At 51.3% G+C, this 26,721-nt stretch overlaps 1 protein-coding gene across 1 annotated transcript in view; it reads right to left on the bottom strand.

Moving 5' to 3' along the window:
- The window catches only part of Cdh22 (cadherin 22), a 67,178-nt gene extending 40,779 nt beyond the window's left edge, over positions 1-26,399 (bottom strand). The window contains exons 1-3 of the mRNA XM_085697015.2: positions 26,044-26,399; positions 17,341-17,635; positions 2,906-3,025 (exon numbers count right to left, since the gene is read on the bottom strand). Coding sequence (XP_085553141.2) covers positions 2,906-3,025; positions 17,341-17,635; positions 26,044-26,283 — 655 coding nt within the window. The 5' untranslated portion in view covers positions 26,284-26,399. The remainder of the gene's footprint in view (positions 1-2,905; positions 3,026-17,340; positions 17,636-26,043) is intronic.
- Positions 26,400-26,721: the final 322 nt, after the last annotated feature.

The raw sequence follows: 26,721 nt of genomic DNA, 5'->3' as shown, positions 1-26,721 counted from the left end.
AGCACAGTCTTGGATGACCCTGCTGCTGTCTTCCAAGTGCCTCGTGCACACGCTGACCTGTAGTGACCACTCCTTCAGTATCTGAATGAACCACAGAGATCTCACCCTGCGTCCCACGAGCTCATGAGTACAGGGTGAGGGGTGCGCACTAAAGTTGAAGATGCTAAAGAAAAAAGGGTGCAGTGAGTTCTTACAAGGGGCAGACATCAGACTGGTGCCCCTGATTCCTCCCTTAACCTAGTCTCTGGTAGTCAAGGGAGACTCCAAAAGTCTCAACCATTCTCATAGCTCCGTGTTTATAATTTAAATGGACAGATTAAATTTCCAGAAGTTTATTTTCTTCTCATCCCTCATAACTCTGGCATAGTTAAAGTTGGATTATTATCTTAAAATACTCATTTATTTTTATTATTTTTATTTTTATACGTATGAATGCTTGCTTGTGAGAATGTGAACCATGCGCATGCAGCCCCTGCAGAGGCCAGAAGAGGGCGTCAGAACTCCTGGAACTGGAGTTATAGGTAGTTGTAAGCAGCCACATGGTGCTGGGACCTGAACTTGGGTCCTCTGGAAGATCAGTCAGTGTTCTTAATTGCTGCACCATCTCTCCAGTCCTTAAGGTTGGCATTTTTGGGTTTTTTTTTATTTTTTATTTATTTATTTTTGTTAGCTTTGCTCCAGATCCTGGGACACATTGGTCAATCCTTCTCCTGTAGATGCCTCTTAACTTACTTCCTCCTGTTTACATGGGAGGCAGCCCTGACCTACCTGACTACGGGAGAGTAGGGCAAGGGAGGACTCCAGCCTGCCTAGTGTCTGCCCCTTGCAGGATCTCACTGAGCCCTTTCTCTTCAGCATCTCAGCACACACTCACTCCCAGCTCTTCAACTCCAGCCTTCCCAGTATCCAGGTGTTAAGGAGTCCAAGTAGGTGTTGGGCAAGTACTTTCGAGTTTTGTCTTTGGGGGCTCTGTGCTGGACACCTGGGCTCTGGCATCTCACTGCCTCCAATTCCTGTCTCATAGCCAAGCTCACTCGCTGCCACCCAAGGGATCTTGTTAAAATGAAAACCTGAACATGTCACTTCCCTGCTCAGAAGTCATCAATGAACCCACAGCGTTGGTGAGGAGGAGGGGACCCGGGCACGGCAATCTGAGGCTGGGGAGTGTAATCTGGAACCTCTAGGCATTATCTGTTGAGATTCCAAATGCACGTGTCCTGTGACCCAGCATTTCTACTTCCTGAAAATTACCCTGCAGATACACTCACGCTGGCAGAAAATGATGTATGTGTGAGGTTATTCGTGGAAGCACTGTTCATTGTAGCAAATGATTGGAAACAGGGTACGTGTCCATCAGGAGGGGACGGGTGAAATAAATTTCAGTATATCCATAACAGGCATTAAATAAAAGAATGAGGGCACTCTTGGTGGACTGATATGGAGCCATCTTCAAGATGTATTGTTAAGCAAAGCAGCAAGCTATGTGTATGGTGTGTCTATAGCTACCTTCCATGTAAAGCAAAGAAGATAAACACACATGCCCTATTTCCTTGTACATGCATAGCACAGCTCTGCAAATATCCACAAGAAAATTACATTGGTTGCCTTGGGGACACAGGCGAGGTGGCATGGGGACCAGACGAGGTGCAAGATTGCTGCTAAATACTCATTTGAACTTTTTGAATTTTGAACCCTGAGATGTTCTATCTATTTTCAAAATGACTTAATGTTTTTCAAGTGAAGGAGTCTAAGATTGTCCAGGCTGCACACACCAGCCATTTGCTACCTGTGGGGCTGCGGTGGCTGGGGACAGGGAGTGGAGCACTTTCTTCTAAGCGTTTCTTTAATGTTTGAATGTTTTCCTGAAATGTACTGCTCTTGCAAGGAGGTAAGAATAATGAAGATATTATGTACAAGAGAACACAATTAAACTGAGCTCCTAGACTACATCCCTCCCTCTCCTCCCCAAACCAAACAAAACAAACACATGAACAAAAAAAACCAAAGCCAGATCCATCACATACACCCCCACACATTGCCCTTAGAATCAACTTGAGCTCCTGAGCCCTGCCAGCCTGGACATGTTGTCTGCCCATGTCCCCACCCCTAGCTTTCACCCGCACCATGCCCTCTCCCTGGGTGCTTTCCCTCGCCTCTCCACCTATGTTTTCCTGTTGGATATGTCAAATCCTAACTGTACCAGTGAACGCCTACCCCGCACCTACAGTCCCATGGGCCTTGCATGGCATCCGATGGCTGCCCTGAGGCTGATGTCGTGGCTTCCTCCTATACCTGGGCAGTGAGATGTCCTGTCGGAATCATTGTCAGCAGCTCTCCCTGGTTGTGACTTCAGCTTAGTCATCTGCCTCTCTGAGCCTCTGTCTTCTCTCTCCCAGGGACCTCAGAGACTCATCACTGCCTAAGCTCGGAGTGAGTGAAGCTGCGGATGGTGGGGGCTGCGTTGTTGCTCAGTGGTTCATGTGTGTGTGTGTGTGCTTGTGTGAGGGGTAAAGAAGGAAGTGTCACTTCATCTTTCTATCAGATCAACAGCTGCTATGGGAGCAGAGCTCAATACACACCTGAAAGGAGCTCCTCCAAGTTCACACTCGGGACCCCAGATCACACCCAGATGACAAGGGGGCCAAGTTCAGACATGTGAGGTCCTTACGGGGTATAGACAGCTGCGCCTCCTGCCTTCCCTTTTTTCTCCTCTTCTTACGGGAGACTCTACCCACTTTTCTGTGCTCTGTCCTCTTCTTGCATGGCTGCCCACCCTCCCGCATCCCCAGAGTCCCTGCCTCCACATGCTCTGTGCTTCCTCAGCGTTGCTGGATCAGCAGGCTTGATGATCCACCATGGACTCTGCCTCTCTGGCCCCGCCCCCTGCCCCAGCCCCACCCCTCACCTGTCTTGGGGTCCACTGTGAAGTGATGCTCGCCGTCTAGCACGCTGTACACCAGCCGGGCGCTGCTGCCGTAAGTGGGGTCATCCGCATCAGAGGCCATCACCTGCATCACAGACGTGCCTGGGCCCGGGGGACCAAGCAAAACAATGGTCATACAGTGGCCACCTGAAGCTCTGTGGCCCTGTGCCTTCCCCACCCTAGGGAAATCATGAAAGGGGAGACCCTTGGGGAATCTACCGGGAGGTCATTGGTCAGCCACTTCACAGCTCTGTCCTCACACGGAAGCCCAACTTGCTTCCCAACCTATGGCCTTTGTAGGGACACACATGACCATAGGGTTATATCTGTATTTAAGTACCCCTTGGTTCCCAGAGGTAGGACTAGTAAGGGAATCCCAGTTTCTCCTCCAAAATGGGCAGAATGCCAGCTCTTGGTCTGAAGGGCAAGTGGGAGGGTGGATTTGATCTTCCCAGTGCTGTGCTGCTAAGGGCAGTCCCTCAAAGACAGAAGCAGAAGAACAGTCATTATCTCCATAGTCATGAGGCACAGTCAGAGTTGGAACTAGAAAGCACGCCCTGGGGGGCTTTTAGTCACTCCAGCCCCTCTGGATTCATTTTGGACGCTGCCACCTGTCTTCCGTCTCTGCGGCAGCAGAGAGAGTGGAAACTCAAACCAGCCCACCAGGCCTCAGAGGCTGGCAGGAGGATGGCAGCGGCTGACTTCCCTTTGGAAACTGGTTAGCCGTGGCCATGATGCCCTCTTGCCCCTCCCCCTGGTGCCCAGACAGCTCTGCCCCCGTCAAGTCACACACACTTTTCCTCATGCTCCGCACGTAGGCTGCTGGGGAGAGCATAAATTGGATAAAAGTCCATCAAACAGCGGCAATTAAGTTATTGATTTTCGACGCTGCCTCATTAAACTGGGAGCTTCTCTCGGCCTGTCCCAGAGATGGCTCTAATTTGACATCATGTTCAATTTGACGAAAGCAGGGCTTGGGACGTGAGGCTGGACCAGTGGGGGAAGGGCAGACAGAAAGACCATGGGAACCTTTCCAGAAAAAAAAAAATTAAAAAAGGGATGGGAGGAGGGGAAAGATCTGGAGAGAGCTTTGGGTGATCAGGACATGGCCCAAAGGGGAAGTGACTGAGGCCCTATGTCTGGGTGGTGTCCTCAGCTGGATGCCCTGTCGGGGCCTGAGTCAGACCCTCCTGAGGCTAAGCTGGGCTCTCTGGGCCAGCAGCCTGGCCTGCTGGAAGGTGAGGCCAGTTCACTGCTTGGCTAATGAGGGAGTCTGGAAGTGCTAGTGCAGCAATTCTGCAGAGCCCAGCCCCCTGCCTGCCTCCCCCGCCTCCAGCCCGGGGCCCTCCATCATTCCAGACAGACACATGTATTTATTTTTCACTCCTTTGCATTTCTCATTTTCCTCTCTGGGTTCCCCTCCCAGCCGAAGCCTCCTGAGTGGGCCCTGCAATGCGCCTCTCTTTGTCGGCCACAGCTCCCTGCCAACCACATCCAAGTCGCCCTAAGAAGCCGAAGCGAGAGGACAAGCCCTTCCCTGTGATGCTGATGACCATGGGTTGCCAACTCAGGGCCAAGGGCACAGTCCCGGTTGCAAAGGAGGGACGCAATGACTTCCTGTTGAACATCTACTGCATACGAAGGCACAATCCTCTTATCCCGTCTAAGTCCATATGGCATCTCAGACATGCATAACATGGTGGAGTTCGAATGCAGGACCACACTGTCAAAGCCCTTTTGAGTACTAGTGTCAGCACAGGCGCAGTGACTTTGCAGAAAGTGGTCTAGTGTGCTGAGCCTTAACCATTGATGGACCTTGATGTGAGACATGCCATGAACTCCTATGTACCTCAGCACCCTCCCAAGCTCTTGAGATCATGTTGAGAATACAAACCATTTTGTTTCAGAACCAAGAACAGCACCCAGCAGATGCTAAGACCCTCATAACTGCAGGTGGCTGTCTCAGGAGGCCACCTCAGGCTGTGTATAGTGATGCAGCCAGGCCTCCCTTACAGAGACTGAGAGGGATACATGAGGTGTCAGGCTTGAGATGGGTGTTCGGTAAACAGGGCTGCTGTAACCGTTCCGAGGCAAAGCCACCCTGTCTCCTCCCTGCCTGTTCGTTCCATTCCACCGGCAAGTCACAATGCCGGGCTGAGTGACTCCCTGGGGACATGGCTGAGCTCACTCTCTCTTTCCCTGACTGCATCCCAGGGATTCCCTCAGGGATGCCAGCATCATTTCCCCAATCCGGGATTCTTTATGGCAGCCATTACAGTTAATGCCAACACACGAGGACGGTGAAGGGTCAGTGATTCATCGCAGCTCCCCCAGGCCCTGACTTTCTTACACCACACCCCCTTCCCACCAGTGAGAAGTTCCCCAGACCTGGCAGGCAGAGGGTGCCAGGCTGGAGGTTGTTGTAAGGTCACCTTGGGATTGTCCCTAAGGTCAATGGCCATAGCTTACAAAACACCGTCATGCTTCTTCTGTCTTTCAGACCACATGTTAACTGTGGCACCAATGCAGGGGTGGCTAGGGAGCAAATCTCGCTCTCTGGATTTTGTGTAAGCGCTCATACCATGCCCCAGCATCAAACCACCGACATGGTGTCAAATGGCCTACAGAATTTCTAAATAAATCAGTGTGTAGCTCTTGTGAGTGGCAACCCATGGCCATATTTATTACTCAGCAGTAGTGGTAGCATTACACACAGAGAATATTTGCTTCATACCACCTACTGTGCTGTGAGCTCTTTACATACATCATCACATGTATGTAAAGCCACACAAAAGCCTTACAGTTAGACCTGTTAAGATCTCCAGAGCCAGATCACCAACAACACTCAAAGGGGAAAGACGGGGGGGGGTTACCCCGAGCCTGAGGCCGGGCAGGACTACAGAGTGAGGTCCCATTTCAAGAGACAAATAAACAAACAAGCCCGCTTTACAGATGAGTAAACTGAGACTGAGTTGGGTGATAAACCTCTTTACCTCTTACTGCCTCCGTTTCCTCATTTGGGTGACAGAATTTAAGAGTACTTTCTGCCCAGTTGGGATCCTATCGAGAACGCAGATTGCCCTGTTCAGCACCAAGGACAGTTCAACCCCCCAAGTTCAATTGGCCTGCAAATCTGTGAGGCAAGATTTAAACGCAGAATGGATCTATGCCCAAACTCATGTGTTCTGCCATTCAGGTAGAAGGAAGGGATTGACAGAAGTTGAGATAAATCAGTAAGCAGAAGAGGGAAGACTCTGAGGAAGCAGAAGGGAGGAAAGAGGAAAGGAAGATGGAAGTGGGATTCAGGTTTTCCAAGTCAACCTGTCCCGACAGGCCAGCCTGGGGAGAAGGGAGGGCTGCTGTCCAAGGTCCTCCTGCTAGAGAACTGCTTAAGCGCCTAAGTCAAGGACTGGACTAGGAAGGGCCACCTGCCTGATTCTTGTATAAACGGTATCTCAGAGCTCAGGTATTCATGTGGAATGTTAAATATGGAAAGTCTGGTCTCTAGAGAGCACAGACTCAGCCTGGCCGCCCATTAGAATCCTCTGGGAGCTTTAAAATAAAACCGACGCTGAGCCTCATCCCTGACCAATTAAATAGGACTTTACGGGTGGAGCCCAGGCAAGGGCATTTTTTACAAGCTCCCTGCAGGGCTCAGAATGGATGAACGAACCATGGACCTCACCCGTGACTGAACCAGGAAGGAAACTGAGTAAGAGCCTCAGTCATTTCTGATGTCATTTCTCCAGTACACAGTAGGGAGCAAGTCCAGTCCACACCTTCCTGGCCAGGATGTCACCCTCCAGACATACTGAATCTGCACTGAAAGTGACATCAGAAAGAACAGCAGGTCTGCCTTGTTGTGCCCCTAGGTCCTCAAAGTTCCTCCTTGCTGAGGTCAATGAGAGAAGTGGGACCTTCTAAGGGACGATGTCCCTCACACTTCCACGGAGTGTAGGTAGGCTCTGGCACCACAGCCCTGGGTCACATCCCAGTATGTCCTCACCCTTACATGCCAAGCAAGTCTTCCTTCTGTTTGGCCTGTTTCCCTCTGTGTAATTTGAGACTCTGGGGTTTAGAGGTGATGGATTTAAGAATCTAGTGGGCCAAATGTGTTGTGTGTGCTTCACTGGGGCTCATTTGCTGTTCTCTGGGCAGCCAGGAGGCACTTAGGGCTATGTTCTTGGCCCTAAGCAGGAGATCTCTGGACACCAACACCAGAGAGAGGGGACCCAACTGTGATTCATCTCTGATTTATCCCAATGGCTCTGATGTCATTTATTCTGGCTAGTCTGTTAACACAGGCTAGATTAACATGGGTTACAGGAGGCCCCACCCCGCAGGCTCCTGGAGAAGGTGGTGCTGTGTGGGGTAGAGCTGGAAGGAGCTCTCGCTCCAGCTCTCCCCTAGGTACCTCACATGGCTGCAGGACCCCCACCTCAGAGATTTCCCATCTGTAAAGAGTCCATGATATTTTATCCCTCATGCATCCAGGTTGTGGAGACCCTTTAATGAGATTAAAGAGATTAAGTGCTTTGACAAAGCTCAGAGTCCTCCCCTTGCTGAGGCAACCAAGTGTCATTATTATGAAGATGTTTCTAATTGTCGTCTTACAGCTTCTTCTTACCTCCTCTGCTACCCTGCTGGGCCCGGGGGATACCCTGGGCTCACATTTAGCTTCTCCAACATTTATAAAAACAGAATCCCACCCCCTGCTGCTGCCAGCACTACGTGGAACGCTTTCTATGAAAATTTAAAAACCACTTGTCGAGTCCCTGGGAACACTCAGATTACACTGGAAACAAACCCCTTCTCCAACTCCGCCCTCCTGCCTCCTCTCAGCTCCCTCTCGGATCATCACTTATAATGTGGGCTGGTTGGGCTGGTCCTGACCTTGCTTCTGGCTGCCCAGCTGGGGCGTCCTAATGTAGATGAATGATCCACAGGGGATACCCGGCTTTGGCTGCAAGGGAAAGGGAGGTTGCAGGACAGAGGAGGAGGCCAGTGCAGAGAGCAACAGGGGAGGTGACACAGAAGAGGAGGAGCAGGAAAGTGGGTCAGGGGGGAGAGATGAGGGATGGATACTTAGGGACCCAAACTGGAATAGCTGCTGTGGCAGAAAGAGGTAGAAACAAGACACGCAGCAAGCTGGAGTCACAGAAAGTGTGAAGTGGAACAGAGGCGGCACTGCACAGGAACCAGGTGGGGCGGGGGGCGGCGTGATGTGATGCAAGGGACAGAAGGGTGAGGTCTCCCCTTAAGAGGTGAGGGATGCACCAGGAGGTGGTGGTGCACGCCTTTAATCCCAGCACCTGGGAGGCAGAGGCAGGCAGATCTCTGTGAGTTTGAGGCCAGCCTGATCTACAAAACGAGTTCCAGGACAGCCAGGACTGTTTTACAGAGAAATCCTGTCTTGAAAAACCAGAGGTGAGGGACCCTTTTGCAGAGTTTTTGAACATGCTTCCCTCACCCCATCTCCCCTTATGGATCCCAATCACTGTCTTGTACATTTAGGCAAAGCCTTGTATGTATCTAATATGGTCCTCCACCACCGCCCAAGAACTTTCCTGATACCCCACACTAAAGCCCACAAGATCTTATGTCTGCTCAGCACTCAGTGAGGCCATCACCATGGAGGCAGTGACCTTGTTTGTTTGGGATACTGATGATGTCGCTATCTGCAACAGCCATCTGGCCAGTGGCAGAGGGCACATGTGCTAAATGGTGGAGAGCAGGGGTTGACATAGAGTGTCTTCTTTTATCTCTATCCACTTTTATGTTTTGAGACAAAAAATAAAGGTTCTCTCTCATGGATCCTGGAGCCTCACCAGTTCAGCTAGACCAGCTGACTAGCAAGCCGTGGGGATACTCCTGTCCCTTCAGTCCCCAGGACTTGGGAGGTATAACCTTGGTCCTGGGTTTTCCATGAGTGGTGGGGATCCAAACTCTGGTGCCCATGCTTGCAATGCAAACACTTTACCCGCTGAGCCATCTCCTCCTGTAATTCACCTGTGTTCATTCACTCAGCACCAATAAAGCCCCAGCACGGTAGACCCCTAAGGGAAGGATGGCGGTTTTTATCAGCTTTGCACTGGGTGCCATGTTTGCCCAGGGTCTAGCACAGAGACAGTATTCATGTTGAATGGGTTGTGCTTGTTTTATTTATTTAGTTTTAGTTTTAAATTTTATTCATTTTTCAATCTGATTACAGGGAAGCTCAGTTTAGGCGTCCTCTCCACTGCTCCTTATAGTCTTAGCTGGGGTCATCCATGAGGATTCCTGGGAAGTTCCCTAGTGCTATGGTTTTTCATTAACCCTTTAATGGCTCCCTCAGTCAAGACACTGCTTTTCTTTTTCTCCCTCTCTGTCCTTCCCCCTTCTTGAGCATCCTGTTCCCTCATGTTCTCCTCCTTCCTCCTATTCTCCCCTCCTCCTCCCTTTCCACCCTCCCTTCTCACCTCCTAATTTTCTCAGAAGGTCTTGTCTTCTGAGTCTCAGGGGGATCCACATATGTCTCTCTTAGGGTTCTCCTTGCTACCTAGCTTCTTTGGGATCATGGACTATATAGGCTGGTTATCCTTTGCTTTATGTCTGATATACACTTATGAGTGAGTACATGGTTATCTATCTGGGTTTGGGTTACCTCACTCAGATGGTTATGTCATCATAGAACCTTCAGCCAGCAACTGATGGAAGCAGATGCAGAGATCCACAGCTAAGCACTGTGCCTAGTACCGGAGACCAGCCCAAGAGAAGGAGGAGTGATAATATGAGCAAAGGGGTCAAGACCATGATGGGGATACCCACAGAAACAGCGGACCTGCGCTAGTGAGAGCTCACTGACTCTGGACTGATAGCAGGGGAACCTGCATAGGCCCCAACTAGGCCCAGTGAATGTGGGGACAGGTGTGAGGCTTGGGCAGTCTGTGGGTCCACTAGCAGTGGACCAGGATTTATTCCCAGTGCTTGAACTGATATCTAGAAGCACATATCTCAGCCTTGCTATAGGGAGGGAGGGCCTGGGTCTTGCCTCAAAGTAAAGTGTCAGACTTTGTTGACTCCCCATGGGAAGCCTTACCCTTTCTGAGGAGTGAATGGGGGTAGGGTGGGGGGAAAGGTAGAGTGGGAGAAGGGGAGGGAGTGGAAAGGGGAATAACTATGTAAAATGAGAAAAGATTGTATTAAAAATTCTTAATAAAAAAATAAAAAAATATTCATTTTTATGTGGGTGGTGCACACTGTGGGGAGTCATGTGTGCTGTGGCAAGCATGCCTGTGGAGGCCAAAGGACAGCTTTGTGGAGTTGGTTTTCTCCTTCTGTCTTTGCACGGATCCCAGAGCGAGAGCTCTGGTCATCAGGGCTCCTCAGCAAGCGCCTTACCTGCCGGGCCACCTTGCCAGCCTTTGAGTAGCTTGCTGATGGGAGAGACAAGGTGGGCATGGGCATGCTCCTCCCTGTCCAGATTACCTGGGGTCCCTGGGGGCCAACTCTGAAGGGCAGGGCCCCCTCTCTGACACCTGTCCCCACCAGAGACCTCCTGCTCCATTGTCCCTCCAGCGGGGGAGTAAGAGCTAGTGCTGTTGCTAGGCAAGAAGATGTGGCACATATAGATCTTCCTGGACTTTAATTAAAAACATCTTTAGAAGTCGTCTCTGCCGAGGCCAGCAATTGATTCCTGGCTTGGGCCCGAGGGCTGCTGAGCCACACTCTCTCTGGCTGTAGATGGGACAATTGGAAACTCTCTGCCTCCTGCAAATGATTCTCCCGGGAACCACCCTGTCTCTTGTCCTTCTCTTTTCCTGTTACCACCCCCTCAAGCCCCAGATTTGGGAGACAGAGCACATACATACCCTTACATTTTTATTTCCACTCTGCTCTTGGGCCTTGGGTTGCTTGGCTGCAAAATGGGGGTGTCAGCACTTAGAAGGGAGCCCACAGAGGATGAAGCAAGATGCGTGGCCTGAGTGCTGAGAAAGGAAGGGGTGTGTCTGTTCCCCTGAAAAAAGCATGGGATGCTGAGTCCAGAAACGAAGAGTTCTGGTTCCAAGTTCTATCTCAGCCCTGACAACAAGCCACTTTATCCCTCACTGCATTTACTTCCTCGTCAGCAGAATGAAGACAGTAACACCTGCCCTGCTTATTGTCGGGATTGGAGGATAAAGGCAAATCGCTCTGTGAAAGCAGTGTTAGCTGATAGCTATTATTTACCGAATATCCCAAGAAGTGCCGGTTGTACTGCAAAACAGGCTCCTTCAACCCATTAGCGATGCAGCTCACAGGGAATGGGAGCCAAGGGAATGGGACTGTAGCAGAGGCCTGCAACATTCACACTCGATTGCACTCCAATCCCATGATCCAACCACCAGTTCTACTGTGCTGTACACCATATCCCCCACCCTAACCTCACAGCAGACATCACTAATCTATTGTGGCACTCCCTTCTGCTGAGCCCAAATGAAACCGTCAGACTCTCCAGTCACTACCAATTGATCGAGGTAGTTACAGGAGGGGAAACTGCCTCATCGCTATTCTGAGGTTGGGATGGTGGCGTTTGTCTGTGCACCCTGCACAGCCAGGGCAGGTGTGAAGTGGGCACCAGGAATCCAAAATGTCTGCTTGTTTTCTATCTGTGGGTTTCGATACAAAGTAAATTCCAGCAAACATTAGCTATGTCCTTGTCCTCAGATGACTCATTACAGGCTTTCGGAGTCAAGTACACTGGACACCATGCACAGAGCGGGTGCTAATAAACACTGGTGGATTTCATTGTTCTTTGCATTTCCTGCAGGGCTCAGAATAAAGTAGTGGCTAATAAGCACTGATTGAATCTGGTCTTTGCAGTATTTTTTCTTTCTTTCCTTTTTGTTTCTTCTTATTTTTTTCCGAGACAGAGTTTTTCTGTGTAGCCCTGGCTGTCCTGGAACTCCCTCTGTAGACCAGGGTGACCTCGCCTCTGCCTCCCGACTGCTAGGACTAAAGTTGTGTGCCGCCACCACCCAGCTGAGGCTCTGTGTTTTCAATGGTGCCAGGTGCGGTATCTTGCATACAGTTGATATCAATGACTGGGCCTGAAAGCCCGTGAAGAAGAAGATACACGCAGCCTCTCACTGTATCTGAGCCAGGCCGTGACACCCCAGGGGAGGCCCCCGGCCCCTACATTGAAAGACCACAGAGGTAAGGATTTCCTTGTCCAAGTCACTGCTTGTCACCTTCATGAAGCTCCAAGATTCCATCCTTTCCTCTGCGGATGCATCTTCAGCTGGGACTGTCTGTGAGCAGGCTCAGAGCCAGGTACCCCTCACACATCTCTACCTGGGTTATGACAGACACTCCAGTCCTAACCTGCCAGAGGATGACCTCTGTTCCAGACTCCTTCCTCCTTCCACGGAGCCTCCAACACTGAGCTGTTCGGAGCTTTTGCCTCTCTCCCCCACATCCAGCTGTGCACTGACCCCTGTGGGCTCTGCCTCTGAAACACACTGGCATTCTTCCTTCCCATCACCCTTGCCACCGCCTCTCACCTGCCCAGCTAGAGCCCTCGCTCACCTCCCTCCGCCCATCCTTGCTTTTGTGGTCTATTAACAAATAGCCAGGTCAATCTTTTAAAATAAACACTGGATCAAGTCACAACTCTGTCCCTATCTTGCTTGGCTGCCACTGAAAACCTTTCAGAAACCACAAAGTCCTAAGTACTTCATCTTATGGCCCTTTCCCCTGAGGTATCCAAGCTGTCTGCTGCCTCCCTGCCTCTTCTTCCAGCAATCCTTAAATTTGACAAGGGCAGCGTGTCCCAGGGTGTTTGCACCCTTAGCTCTCTGTGCCACAATGTCCTTTGAATGTGGTGGCAGTTCATGTGTGGTCCCCAACCCAGCAGCAGCTCCAGGGGAATTGTTTTCATTTCTAACAGTCAGGCTCGCTGGATGGGAAACCTTGGGGGGTGTGGCTGGGGTGGAGCTCTGCGGTAGAGTGCTTACCTAGCATGCATGAGCTGAGTTTGATTCCCAGCACTGCAAAGAAAAAAAGGAAGAAAGGAGCCCTGGGGGGATAGACGCGGCAGCCTGTGTTAACTAGATCTCCAGGTAATTTGGGTATACAGCAGAGTTGGAAAACCCTGCTTCGTTCATTCAGTTCCCTTCCTTCAGTGTGTGATTCAACACTCTCATAAAAAGAGAATTCCCGGGGCTGGGGAGCTGGCTCTGTGGATGAGGTGCTTGCTGTGCAAATGTGAGGACCTGAGTTCTAATCCCCAGACCCACATAAAGCTGGAGGAGATGGTGCACATTCTTAGTCCCTGTGCACCTAAAGCAGGATGGGGAGTGGAGAACCGTCAGAAGCCCACAAACCAGCCTGCCCGGCCATGCAGTAGCAAACAAAAGACAAGGTAGATGGCAAAGACCAACACTGAAGATGCCCTCTGACCTGTGCCCACGCTCTGTGTCATGCACACTCTCACTCACACACTCAAACACTCACAGGCATACATAGACACTCCAGCACATACCTGAAAAGGGGAAGAATTTCTACTAAATTCTAACTAGTTCTGTTCCTGTCACTCCCTTACCCTACTGTGTGGCCTTCTGGTGATCCTCAGTGCAGAACACAATGCCTGGCATGTGCCTGCGATATGAAGGACCCCTGTCCCCCTCCCCCTCCCCGTGCTCAGCAATGAACTCTGACCCCGGGAAGAGGACAGGGGCTTGCTCAAAGTCAGGGGGTGTCAGGCCTGCCAACTGTCTGCTAAGGACTCGTTTTGCTGTCCGGGCCTCAGCGTGGGCTGGCATGCCCCCCCACCCCCCCCCCCCCCCCAAAGCGTGGTTCGTTGGCCCCGGGCGCACTTCCCTTCTCTTTTAAGCTCTGAGTGGTTTAATTTGCAAGCACAGCTGCCTTTCATGTCGCAAGCTGCGTCCCTGCTCCCTCTGATCTCGGAAGCTGCCCCATCCACTGCCGCTTGTCAGCCCCGCCCTGCTCAGCCAGGATCAGGAGGTTCAGTTAATTGTGAGTGATTTTTCAAAGCTGCCTGGAGTCTCCATGAAGCACCCAGCGCCGGATCCGCGTCTTCAAAAAGTTACTCAAATAAATCAACTAATTTAATTCCTGCCTTTTCCCGCCCCCTCTGTGGTTCCCCAGCTTGTCCAGGGTGAGTCACCCTTTCTTCTGTGCTATATGAGTTCAGGCTGGGACTCAGGCCAGCACTTCCTACACTCTGGGACCTGAGATGCACCCGTGTCCTTCTCCTGAGTTCAGTTTCCCCATCTTTGAAGCAAGACCCTCACCTCTCCGACAGCCTGGACACTGAAGGCAGACTCCTTCGCAGTCTTCACTGGCTATAGGACCCAGTGCACCTTCTCTTCCCTCTCTGCTCTGGTGTTCCCACCTGTTCAGTGGGGTGCTTGACAACAGACCTAGCATGCTAATTATCCAGGTGAGGATGAGGTGGGGATGGTAGAGCCAGTGTGGCCAAGGTAGCCTGCTTCTTCTGTCTGCCCCAGTTCAGGCCTTCTCTGCAGTATTGTAGACAGAATTTTCCTAAGGTTCCCTAGAAAGTCACTTAGCTGTATAGCATCAGCTCTCTCCAGCTTTCTGGTCTTTTCTGTGCGTGTGTGTGCAAGTCAGAGAGATGGCTGAGTAGGGGAAGCACTGGGCAGGCAAGCCTGGCGACCTGAATTTGAGTCCTGAACCAACATAAAAGCGGGATGTGGCAGCAAGATGTGAGGCAAGGACAAGAGAATCGACTGGAGGCTCAGGGCCAGTGAGCCTGGAGTACACAGCCCAGCAGTGGAGACAAAAGAGACCCTGCCTCAAAGCAAGGTGGAAGGCTGAGCTGGTGACGAGGTGCAGTAGAAAAGATGCTTATCCTGCAGGTCTGCCCATCTGAGCTCAATCCTCAGAACCACAGTGGAAGGAAAGGCCCAACTCCCCAAAGTCGCCTGATGACCTCCACATATACCCATAGCTTGCATGCACCTGTGCATATTATATATCATATATTATAGATGGGTGCATTTTTAATTAAAAAAACGCATGCCAGTTTTGGGAAAAGGTAGACAAGACCATGTCCTCTTGGGCCCGAGATTAAACGGAAAGGGACGCTGGGCCCGCAGAGTCAGGAAATTTAGCTGCCTCTGGCTTGCTCATGACCTTGGACACAACACTGTACCCTGGGTCCCAGTTTCATCCTTTCCACAGTTCCCGTCTAAACGCTTGGCAACTCTGGAATGTCCTGGGTCTCTACCACTGAAAACCTCCTGGGTATTTCCCCAGCCCAGACTTCCCTAGTGAATTGGTTTATTCGAGCGACAGGTTAAGGATCTTTGCTGTGCTTCCGAATGAGCCCTTCCATCTTAGCATGCCTGAAACCAGGCTCCCTCTTTCCTTTCATCTCCCAGAGCTGTCCTTCCAGCTCAAGAAATGGAAATTCCATCAAGTTCACCACGCAGGTCAAAATCCCCAATGTAAGCCTTGAGTTCTCCCTCTTACATCCTACATCCAATCCATTAGCAAACGCCTTCAGCCTAGCTTTCAAAACACAGGCACCAGTGACCTCATTTCTGTGTCCCTTCTAATGCCACCTTGAGTGGAGCCACCACCGTTTCTCATCTTAATAACCGCAGCGTCCCCCTTTAGAGCAACCAGCTCCTGGCTTTGCCTTCCCCATACCCGTCACTTCTTCATGGAACGGTCATGAGATCATGTTAAAAACAAGACAGACCCTGTCATTCTTCTAAAGGTCACCATGGCCTGTCTAGCATATGCAGAATAAAAGATCAAGCCCTAACTATTATCTAGATGGCTGCGTGATACTCAGGGAACACAACCCTAGGGCCTTTGCTCATTTGGCTCTCCATCCTCCCACAATGCCCATCTTCTCACTTCACTGCTTCAGCATCACCTCTGAGAGGTCTTACTGTACCAATCATTCTTCTGTTTGTTAGCGTCTGTCATCTCTAGCCAGAGCATGTTATGTGTGTACATACATAACAGACTCTTGTCTGTCCATCCATAGCTATGCCTCCCATGCCATGACTAGCATATAGTAGGTACTCAACAAACTTCTTTTGAATGGATACTATATGTCAACAAACATATAGGCAGTCATTGGAACACACAGGTTTTGATACCTCTTTCAGTTAGCAAGCATGTATACATAGAACACAGATGTGCCTGCATATATGCAGGGCTCACTCCTCTGCTGCTCTATTTTCCCACTGTTCCTTGGGGTCCTCCCTCCATTTTCTCTGGTCTACACTCTCCTTTGAATACCAGCAAACTGCTTATTGAGCCAAATTTGGTCCAACCCGGATACACCATGGATGACTATGCCTTCCCCCAGATACCTAAGCGTTTCGGCTTCTGATGTGCAACCAAAGGGCTGGAGAGCCACAAAAAGGCCAAGCCAGTTTGCATCTCCAGGAGAGGACAGTCTAGGATCTGGGATACTGTCTTCTGCCTGCCTGACTTGCGGACCTCTTTGGCTAATATGGTGGGAAAGAGGAGGCCGCTTGAGACCCACAACCCTTGACTCAATCAGTGTCCTCCAGAGACACTGGGCAGTGTCTGTGGGTGGGGCAGAGGCACACTGGGCACACTGTTCATGCAGATGTGCTCTGAGCAGGCCTTCGTTCCATTTACAGGCAGCTGTATGTTTTCTTTTGTTACCTGCACAGGTTGAGTGTGTGCAATGCCCCTGGGTGTTTGCAGCCACACCCAGTAAAGAGTAATTGATTCTCTCAGTACCTCGTGTATGTTGAAGTGCCCAGGCAGCAGGGTCTCTTCGCTGGGGCAATCCCAGTCAAGTGAATGAAACTGTCCCTAGGTACACACAGAGAGAAGAGCGCCCCAGCAATATGATACTTGCTGAGGTTACCCCTGTGCTCATGGTGGTGACTGAGTTGTCCAGTAGCCTGCTTAGTTTGAGGGCCATTTCCTCTGCCTGGGGTGGGTGGCTATGGGCAGGTGTGAGAACATGTCGGAATCTGCGCTGGCCTGGTTGTTGCCCTTTTAGCCTGGAGACAAGCCAGCGGTTGTGCAGGGGCTTCATCTGTGTGCAGCTGAACTTTGAAGAAGAGCTACAACCATGTCAAACTTGGCGGGCATGTGGGCTGTGTCTCTGAGCACACAGCATGCACGAGCCTAGCTGAGCTTGCATGCATAACTGGGCTTGGCTGTGCAGCTGGATCTGAGCCTTTAGCTCTCACTGAGTCCACAGACAGGTCATGTCCCCGTGAGGGCCGGGCGTATGGGTGCAGCCGAGGTCGAGTGTGGGCTTTGCTCGGCTCTATACCAGGGAATGTGCCCTGCTCTTGCCTGTCCTCTGTGTCCTAGGGACAGTCACCTTGTCTGCCATGTCCCTCCCATCAATCAGTTCACGCTGGGAGCATCCCCACCCCAGGCCTCACCCACCCATCCCCCCAGCCCACCTGTAGGTGACAGCTCGGCCACACTGCCAATGTAAGGGCCATGCAGGAAACGTGGCTCACTGTCGTTGATGTCCTGTACTTTGATGATAAACTCTGATTCAGGTTCCAGCAGGCGGTTGGTGGCGCGATCCCTGGCTTGGGCCCTGAGTGTGTAGAAGGTTTTCTGCTCCCGGTCTAGGCGCTCGGTGGCATGGATGTCACCGGTCAGCTCGTCAATCAGGAAGATGGTCCCCGCACCCTCGCCAGAGATGGTGTACTTGATGGTCCCATCACCTTCGTCGGAATCAGAATGGATCTGAGGAGGCAGGAGGAAGGCAGGGTGATACTGGGGAAGGCGGAGGCTCCTCTCCCACACCTTCCCCAGCAGAGTCCCGTGGGGCCTGTTCCTAGCACATCTCTCCTCAGCTGACCATAGAGAGGCCAAAAGCTGTGCCTGCAGCAATCAGAGCTTTGCACCCTCACGAACTCTTTGCCTGGAATTCACCCTACTCTGCCTAGGCCTTCTCACCTACCTTCCCTGGGCTCCCCAAACCATGAGCTTTAGAGGATAGCCACTATCCCACCCCACCCCTGCCCTAAAAACTCCCATGGTTCCTGTTTTGTTTTTTTTTTCCTAATTTTTCGGGACAGGGTTTCCCCGTGTAACAGTCCTAGTTGTCCGAGAACTTGCTCTTGTAGACCAGGCTGGCCTTGAACTCACAGAGATCCACCTGTCTCTGCCTCCTGAGTGCTGGGATTAAAGGTGTGCGCCACTACCGCTCAGCTTCCTGTTGCCTTTAAAACGACGTCCTGGACAGCAGCCTGCATAGCCCCACAGCTCCTACTGTGTGCTCATGTATGTGCTCATTTGTGTATGTGTGCACGTGTCGGGGGGTGTGGGGGAGGGTGGCAGAAGACATCCTTAGGCGTCATCCACTAGGGCTTATTTTATTTTATTTTTGAGACAGTGGCTGACCCCCCCAGCTCTGGGATGACAAGTGCATGTCTCCGACATCGACTCTTTTCAAACGTGGGTTCTGAGGAATCAAACTCGTGTCCTCACGCTTGCTTGCAAGACAAGCACTTTGCCCACCGAGCTACTGCTCTAGTCCTGTTCTGAGCAGTCATTCTTGTTCTCGGCCTCCTGAAAATCCATCCACCGTACAAGGCTCGGCTCTCTTGCCCCCGTCTCGAAAGCTTTGCTGGATCCCCTTCCAGGAGGTCTGAGTACCATCATCATCATCACGTTCCACCTTGTGGGATCACCGTTCGTGCGCTTCTCAGACCTCCATGCGCACGTCAATGACACGGGCAGCTTTTAAAATGTGGCCCTGGCTCACCCGTTCTGGGCCGGGGCTTCCCAGTTCACAAGCCCTGAGCTGCTCAATGACCCACTTTGTACTTTAGTCTCCCTCTGGCTTTATTACAAACCTCTGGAAATGGAAGATGGGCCCATGACTTGCTATTTTGTGGGGACCAGGAGTGGGAGGGGGGATGGGATTGCTGAGGTACCTGTACCCACCAGGCATTTTGCAGGGCAAGGAGCACATTTATCTAGATTAGGACTCTAATTAGAACAGCAGCAGCAACAAAAAAGATTAGAGCAAACCCCATTCAAGCAAATTTTTCTTTTTTTTCCCTTTTTTTCCCCCATTTACTTAGGGAGGGCAGACTACTGGGGAGCTACCCTGTGCTCCCTCCTTAAACTCTCCTACTCCATTCAAAAGCCTCCTCTGTGTCTTACATAAATCACTGCGTCTCTCTGAGTCTGCCACTGCATCTGTAACAGGGCATATCCTCCCAGAGGAGCTAGGTGGGCAGTCTCCTAAGGCCCTTGCCAACTGCCCAGCACCAGCAGCGCAGGAAGCGAGATGCTGCCTGAGGACTGGAGCTGGAAACAGGTCCCACTGAGCAGTGCATGGCCCCTCTGGCTACTGGGTCACCAAAAAGTCTAAAAGGCTGGGAAGTGGGAGCAGAGAGGGACTACTTAGGGAAGGTATGGAGGCTTTTTGCTTTTTTAGCACCCACTGCAAATATACCTGTTGGCACTAGCTAAAACTTAGCTTTGCCTGAGACACATTAAGTATCCGACACATGGAAGCCATGATTATATTATACTAAGCATTCACTATTTATAACTGGGTTTTTCTACTGGTACAGCTAGGCGCCAGACCCCGGGCTATTTCCACTGCACTGGCATCTCTTGGGGTAGGAACCAGCAAGAACCTGTTCTCTTGCAAACAGAAACACCTAAGACTTTACCCTCCAATGCACAAATCTCCAAGCAGCCCCAAGCAGAAGAAAACCCATCTGGATGAAGCGGCAGCTCCTCTCTAAGCCTCCGTGGAGATGAGGCATAAAGGAGACAGTCCCTATGGCACTTTTGTGGCCTGGCTGTGGCAAACACCAGCCCCCTCATCTTCAGAATGGGTGCCAGAAAACTCATCAGGAGGAGGGCCCACCCAGCCACGCAGGGGGAGCTGGGGTGTAAATTCTGTGGTAGAACTTCGTGTCTGAAAGGTGGATCATAGAAGTGCCATTTGGAAGATTGAATGGCCCATAAACATTTTCATATTTCATTAGCCGATTAATGGGCATCTCTCTCTTTTTGGCGACTCTGCTGATTCTCAGCAGAAATTGCCGGGAGTAAATGGAGGCGTCTGGTGGAACCTTTCCGGGTCCCCGTCCTGTTATAGATTGCCCCAATTAATGCCCGTCCTGGGCTCCTTCTTCCTGTCCAGTTACTGTTAATAGATTTCTCATAAGTGGCTGGATTGTAAAAACCTCATAACTCAGTTTAATGCTCCCAATAAAATTATCTCAGATGTCGACCCTGAATCATTGGCAGCGCCTGGGATGAGGGGACCTGTCTCTTGTTTGTTTGTACTATTTTATCACCTTTCCTTGGGGAGATACAGGGGGAAAGGGGGGCTATGGCCTCTCTTACGCTGCCTCTGCCCACTTCTCAGATTGACCTGGTATCTGCTTATTTGATCAGCAAACACTTGGGAGCAGCATGATGGAGAGATGAGACTGTGGGAGAATTATCTTCAATGGCGTCTGTCACATCCCTGTAAAATGATGTGGCCTGTCTCGGATGAGGAGAAGTGCACAGAGATGGGAGTGATCTCGGTCACATGGCCCAGTGTGGAAGCTAAGCTCGGAGGAGCTGTGGTCATGGGAAGGTTCATTTTGCCCTTCTGAGTTCTGTCTCCCCACCCCGAGGCATGCAAGCCTACCCGGCACAGTAAAGATTAAACATTGAAGATGAACACTCGGGGCCGAAGAGGTGGCTCAGGGGTTAAGAGTATTGGCTGCTCTTTCAGAGGACCCGGGTTCAGTTTCTGTCACCACATGGCGGCCCACAACTGTCTGTAACTCCAGTTCCAATGGACCCAATGCACTCACACAGACATACATTTAGGCCAAATATCAACACACATAATAATTAAATGAATTTTAAAAAGGATGAAATGAATACATGTTGGCAATAACCCAAGCCCCTAGCCATAGTAGCCTTCTTCCCCCTCTGTATTCTGGAGCTCCATGATTTACATGCAAGGTCTCACATCCTTTGACATTTTGCTTTTTCTTTTTTTTCTCCATTTTTTGTTTGTTTGTTTGTTTGAGACATGGTCTCAGGTAGCCCAGGTTAGCCTCAAACTCACTAGGTACTCCCCTAACCCAGTGATGGTATGACAGCCCAGCACCCTGATATGTTCATACAGACCTCCTTCCTACCCTTAATGAGGGGTGGGGGGGAGGGAGTGGAACCCCCAAATTGATGTCATCAATATTCTGTGAAGGGTGACTTAGTGCTCACACTGGGGCCCAGTAGCTCTTCTCCAGGGATTCAGGGTCAGACTGCCAATCAGTTCAGAGAGGGAGGAGCTAAGAGCCCACAGCTGTGGGGCTGGGCTGGGCTGGGCTGGGCTCAGCATTAGAAGACTGTGAGCCCCCCAGTTGTGCAGAGCAGCTGGGGAGTGGGGGGGGTCACGGTGCTCTCATTTACTGGGCATTATTGGATCACTCCTGCTGCAGGCTCTCAGCACACAGTATGCAGATGTCTTTGCATACCTAAGTGAAGACACCACCATGGTGCTTGCAGAGAAAAATGCAGAAGCGTGGAAGAGCTGAGTGTGCACGCTTGTGAGTGAGTGCACACATGCACACCAAGTGTGAGATCAAAGTCCCCTTGAGGGCACAGCAGAGAGTCCATTTTCATCTCTGCCGTCGTGCCCAACACAGGGTCTGACAGTAAACACGCTGGCCATGTGATTAAGGATGTAGATGGTTGCTAGAATTTCCTAGCTGCCTGGCACTTCTGGACCCATTTGCCTTCCTTGCATATTCCCATCAAGATGCCGCATGTGTGCCTCAAGCTCCAGAGTCGCCCACTTCCGAGGGGAAGAAGAGACTTTTTTTCACCTCTGAGGCTCGGGTGGACACTAGCTGGACAGTGGAGGATGGTCACAGGGTTCTTATGGCGCTCTAAGCACACAATACTGGAGTCTTCAGCACAACCTCTGCCTGCTACATCCTCCTCCCATGAGCTCCCCAGGATATTCTAGTCTCTCCTATTATACAGATAGGCAAACTGAGGCTCAGAGAAGGTATACATCCTACCTGAAACCTCACAGCTCACAGCAGGCAGTTCCAGAGCCAGTGTGACACCATGTCCCTGTTCTTACTACCACACTCAGAGTGGCCTGTTTCTGAGGAGGAACCCCCACGCCACCTCATCCTCAACCGTAGCCTTCTATCATAAACACCAAAAACATTGGCACGAAGGGGCCTCATCCCAGGGGGCTGCAAATGGGATTTACGGGGCCATTAATTACTTCCTCCTAATTAAATCAAAATTAAATGCGAGCAGAGGTGGGGTTTCCTTATTAAAGACAATTAAACGGACAGCAAGGCTACGCAAATAAAACGAGTTCAGGATTTAAACAGAAAGCAAATCAAATAAAGAGCCTCCCTCCCCCCTCCCTCCGAATGTAAGGGGTCTGTTCACGCAGGCACAACTCGTAAACCAAGAGTTCATCAATTTTCTTTAAATATTAGCAACTTAATTAAATCCACTCTCCTCCCCACTCTAATCCTGCCATATATCTAAAATAGATCTCTCCGCCCACAGGAGTTGGTCGTAAGTGCTGACCCCATAATTCTATCTTTTTTTGAAAAAAAAAAAAAAAAGTAAAATCCTACAAAATCCACATTCGACTGACAGGAGCCTCGGGGGAAATTACAGTTCAGAAAGGGGATTAGTGAAAGTACCCAGATTTTATGGAAATGCTGGGAGGCTGCTTTGGGGGGGTCGTGTTTGAGAAGGTGAAAGGAAGTGGCTGGGAATGCCGACTGGGCAGAGCTGTGCTGTGCAGGAAGCTGTTGCTGGGGCCTTGGCGACGACCTAACCACTGCAGGGCCTGGTGGTTCCTGTGGGTGCTGACAGGAGCCTGGCGGTGAGTGATGGAGAGGGCGGTTGTGAAATCGGCTACCGTTGGGCACGCGGGGTTCACAGCCTGGTTCTGTTGCTAAGTTACCTTTAGAATTCGACAAGGACTGATGCTCGGAGTGACTCCCTGGGGTGGGGGACCAGGAAGCAGCGATTTCACTGGAACCATGGAGAAGTCCTTTCTCCTGGCAGAGCGAGGGGTGTGGCTTGACGGGAACTCGCACACACGTGTGTGCACGTGTGAGCGTTGTATGCATGGGTTTGGTTGGCTAGGGACAGGTGACTTAAACAAACAAACAAACAAAACGACAACGACAACAACAACCCAAGCTCACATTTTTAAGACTAACAGCCTCCCTCCAGTGAGTGATGGGAAGCTAAGATGTGTTTGGGACCGAATGCAGGGGTTGCTAGAACCTGGGAATCTGAATCTGGTTCCAGTCAGCTCTCTGGTCACATGCCAGTCTCCCTTCATGAGAAGGCCCCAGGCAAGTGTTTCAAAGCTAAGACACCTTCTCCTTGCTCCCTGGATAGTACCTTCAGGAGGAGACCTTGGCAGCAGGGGGGCTGAGCGCTATGTAAAGGGGATGGAGGAAGCTAGCAACCCACAACAATTGTGGAGACCCGGTCCAGTGGATGGGCCAGCACAGTGCTGTCTTACATCAGAGGCTTCCATGAATTCTAGACTTGAAGTGGTGTCTGGATACCTGGTGGCTTGCCTGATATTATATCTGTGTTGCCATTTGGCCTTGGCACAAGCTTCTCCATCCCTGGGCCTCAGTCCCCCTGCCCCCCCTTTTTTTTTACAATGAAAGTATTTATTAGGAGCCCATACTGACAACAAAATTGTGGTTCAAGGTAATGGCATGGCGTTGACTCATGCTATTGAGACTCTAAAGACTGGTCAGGCAAAGATGCCAGCAGCCTGTTAGTGGCTCCACTTCTTCCTGTTCTTAGAACCTGAGTGACTGGGTGCCCCTTGCAGAGAACCCAGCTACTGGGCCATTGACTACCTGGGCAGGTCACCCCATCTGGCTTTGAGCAGATGTTTGGGGCCTCTTTGGGGACCTGTGGCAGGTCTGGAACTCACTTTCAGGCTAGCCTCTTCTCAGGGCATCAGAAACTACAACAAGGTGTAAAACAGCTCGGTAAGGTGTTTGCCAAGCACATGAGGTTCTGAGCTTGATCCCCAGAATTAGGATAAAAAGCCAGGTGTGGTATCATGCAATTGTAATCCCAGCCCAGGGGAGGCAGACAGCCAGGTGGATCCTTGGGGCTCACAAGTCAGCCAGCCCAGGCTCCTCCATGTCTTCCAGACCAGCGAGACCCTGCATCAAAGAAGGTAGACAGTTTTGAAGTATGACAGCCAAGGTTGTCCTCTGGCTTTCAAATGCTCAAGAAGCTTCAGAGGCAATCTCTAGCAGATGCCCCTGCCCACTCCAGGTCTCTTGCCTGCTCTGCCCTTCATTTCTCTATCTGCAAAAAAGAGAAATGCTTTTCACCTTGCATGTGGGCAATTAAATGCTTTATATGGGAGTTATAAAGAGTAACCAAGACAAGCAAGCCCTGGGTTGAGTGCTTGGTGGGCTCCGTTTTCTTTCTTAATCAAGAAGCTGGGCACAGGGACTCTCAGATTTCCTCATTTACAGATGAAGGAGGGGTCTGGCTGTGTGTAAAGACTGGGGTTCAAGGCTATGTGGGGGAGCAGGTTAGCCAGAATAGGCTTCCAGAGCCTGCATTCGTAGCTACCAAACCACAAGTACCTGCCCTCTTCTGTCAGCCTGACAGAGCTGGCAGTCTCTGCTCTGCCGCTGGGCTGCCCGGCCATCCGAAGCAAGGCCCGTGCCTGCCTGAGTCCCATCTGTCGGATCCTGGTTTGCTCAGCCAGGGGAACCCACTTCAGCCCGTGCATGGAGGGTGGTGGTTGAGTAACAGGGACTCCTGTGTCAAGAGAGCAGTGTTTCCTACATGCAGATTCACAGGTTTGCATGCATTTTCCTATCTCTGTCAGGGGCTAGTCTCTGAACCTCAGATCCGCTGCGGCCAGTTCTTAGGCTCGGGGAGCACACGTCCACTCTCGAGTTAGAGTGCCAATGCCAACAAAAATGTGCTAGCAAGATGCCAGCCTAAAGAAAACCCAGAGAACCAGCCCCAGGTACCACCGCTCCTCTGCTTCACTGTCTCCACTTCTGGCAAATCGCCAAGTAAGTCCTCCTCTCCAGGCTTTGGAGTCTTTATCCATAGGTTGTTCCTTCCACCACCAGCTTGGTGAGCTCTTACTCCTACGGTAAAGCCCAGCTCAGGGAAGCCAGCCAACAATCTCATTTAATCAGTGCCTACTGGCTTCCTGGGCTGGCTTGTGAGGATTTTTTACACATCAGGGTGTCTGTGATGTGTAAAAATCTTAGAGAACCACAGATAGCAGGAGCTGGATCATACTGGATCCAGCAGCACACCCAGGCTTCGTGGGGGGCAGGGACTGATTGAAAGGGTGAACACCAATCCTCACTTCCTTACAGTTCCAGAGCCGGTCTTCAGCCAGGTTAACCGGCATGTGCTCAGAGTTTGAGAAGGCAGCTTTCATTCATTCATTCACTCTTTTCTTTCTTTCACTCATTTATTCATAGAACAGTGTAAATGGTGAGCAAACACGCTTTGATGAAAGAGGCATGTGTCAATTGCATAATCAAACAAATACATGTATAACTGGTGCATCTGAAGGACAGATACAGGGACCTCAGGGGTGAATGCACAGGGGTGTGTGTGTGTGTGTGTGTGTGTGTGTGTCTGTCCTAGCCTGATGTACTCAGGGAGGGCTTCTCTGAGGAAGCAGCATTTGAATTGAGATGTGTAGCAAGTGTCAGGTTCCTGGCAGGAGGAGGAAGGAACAGGGACGAGAGGGGACACCTTGGGGAGAGGGGCAACAGCAAACAGGACACCAGGAGAGTGACAGTGTGGCAGGGGCACAGCTACACAAGACCCAGCTCTGCAGAGAGTAGGTTCAAATTCAGGTGTGGCCCTGGATACATTGCTGAGTCCGGGAAGCAGTCACAGTACACATGGGACACAATCAGATCTATGACCTTTCTGGGTGCCCCACAAAACCCACACATGAGCTGATCTCCCCCACTGCATCTAAAGTGAAAAAGTGGGGGGGGGGCGGCGGCTGCAGAGGGAGCATGGGGCGGGAGACAGCTGAAAGGGAGCAAGGAGAGGGACTACAATGGGGTGTCCCCAGAGTTGGGGCTGGACAGTGGGCCCCACTTTACCTTGCCCACGTACAGGGGTTCTGACCCTGTGTACTCCTCCACCACGAAGAATTGGTTCCACACCCAGCCACGCTTCACTCGGCCTGCGCCCAGCTGGTTGTCCTGCTGAGTTCCGGGTGATGAGGAGGATGGGCCAGGGGTACTCGCCGCCCACAGGTGCCCCAGCAGCGGTAGTAGCAGCAGCAGCACAGGCGATAGCGCAGCCCCTGCCCGGAGCGCCCCGATGGGCCTCGGCCTCATTCTTAGCAGAGCGGGCCAGGTCCCGGAGCATGGATGGGAGGCACCGCAGCGGTACTGAGTCACATGGTGACCTCAGCCTGGGGGATGCTGGGCTGGACTGGGAGGGGGCGCGGCCACACCCGGGCATGGAAACCTGGTCCTGGCCCGCGCCCCCCTTGCTGAGTCCCTGGCCCAGTCAACAGGCCGCACAAGTGCGGTTCCTGAGCAGAGCTTGTGCCATGGTCCCTGGGCCCAGACGATGTGGTCAGTGCGAGCAAAAGCTTCTTGAAGTCCTTCTGGGACTAGGGGTCATCCAGATCCATCGGGAGCCTGTGGGACAAAAGTGAAAACATTTGTCTGAGGGCAGGCTGCGACTGTCTTGCCGTAACTAACTAAACATCTTCCGAGTGTCTAGCCCTTGCAAGAACAGACACGTCAGGGACAGTTGATGGCTCACCA

The sequence above is a fragment of the Myodes glareolus genome, chromosome 10 (assembly GCF_982192425.1).
Source record: "Myodes glareolus chromosome 10, mMyoGla1.1, whole genome shotgun sequence".
Lineage (NCBI taxonomy): Eukaryota > Metazoa > Chordata > Mammalia > Rodentia > Cricetidae > Myodes > Myodes glareolus.
This window is presented reverse-complemented; position numbering and strand designations above follow the sequence as displayed.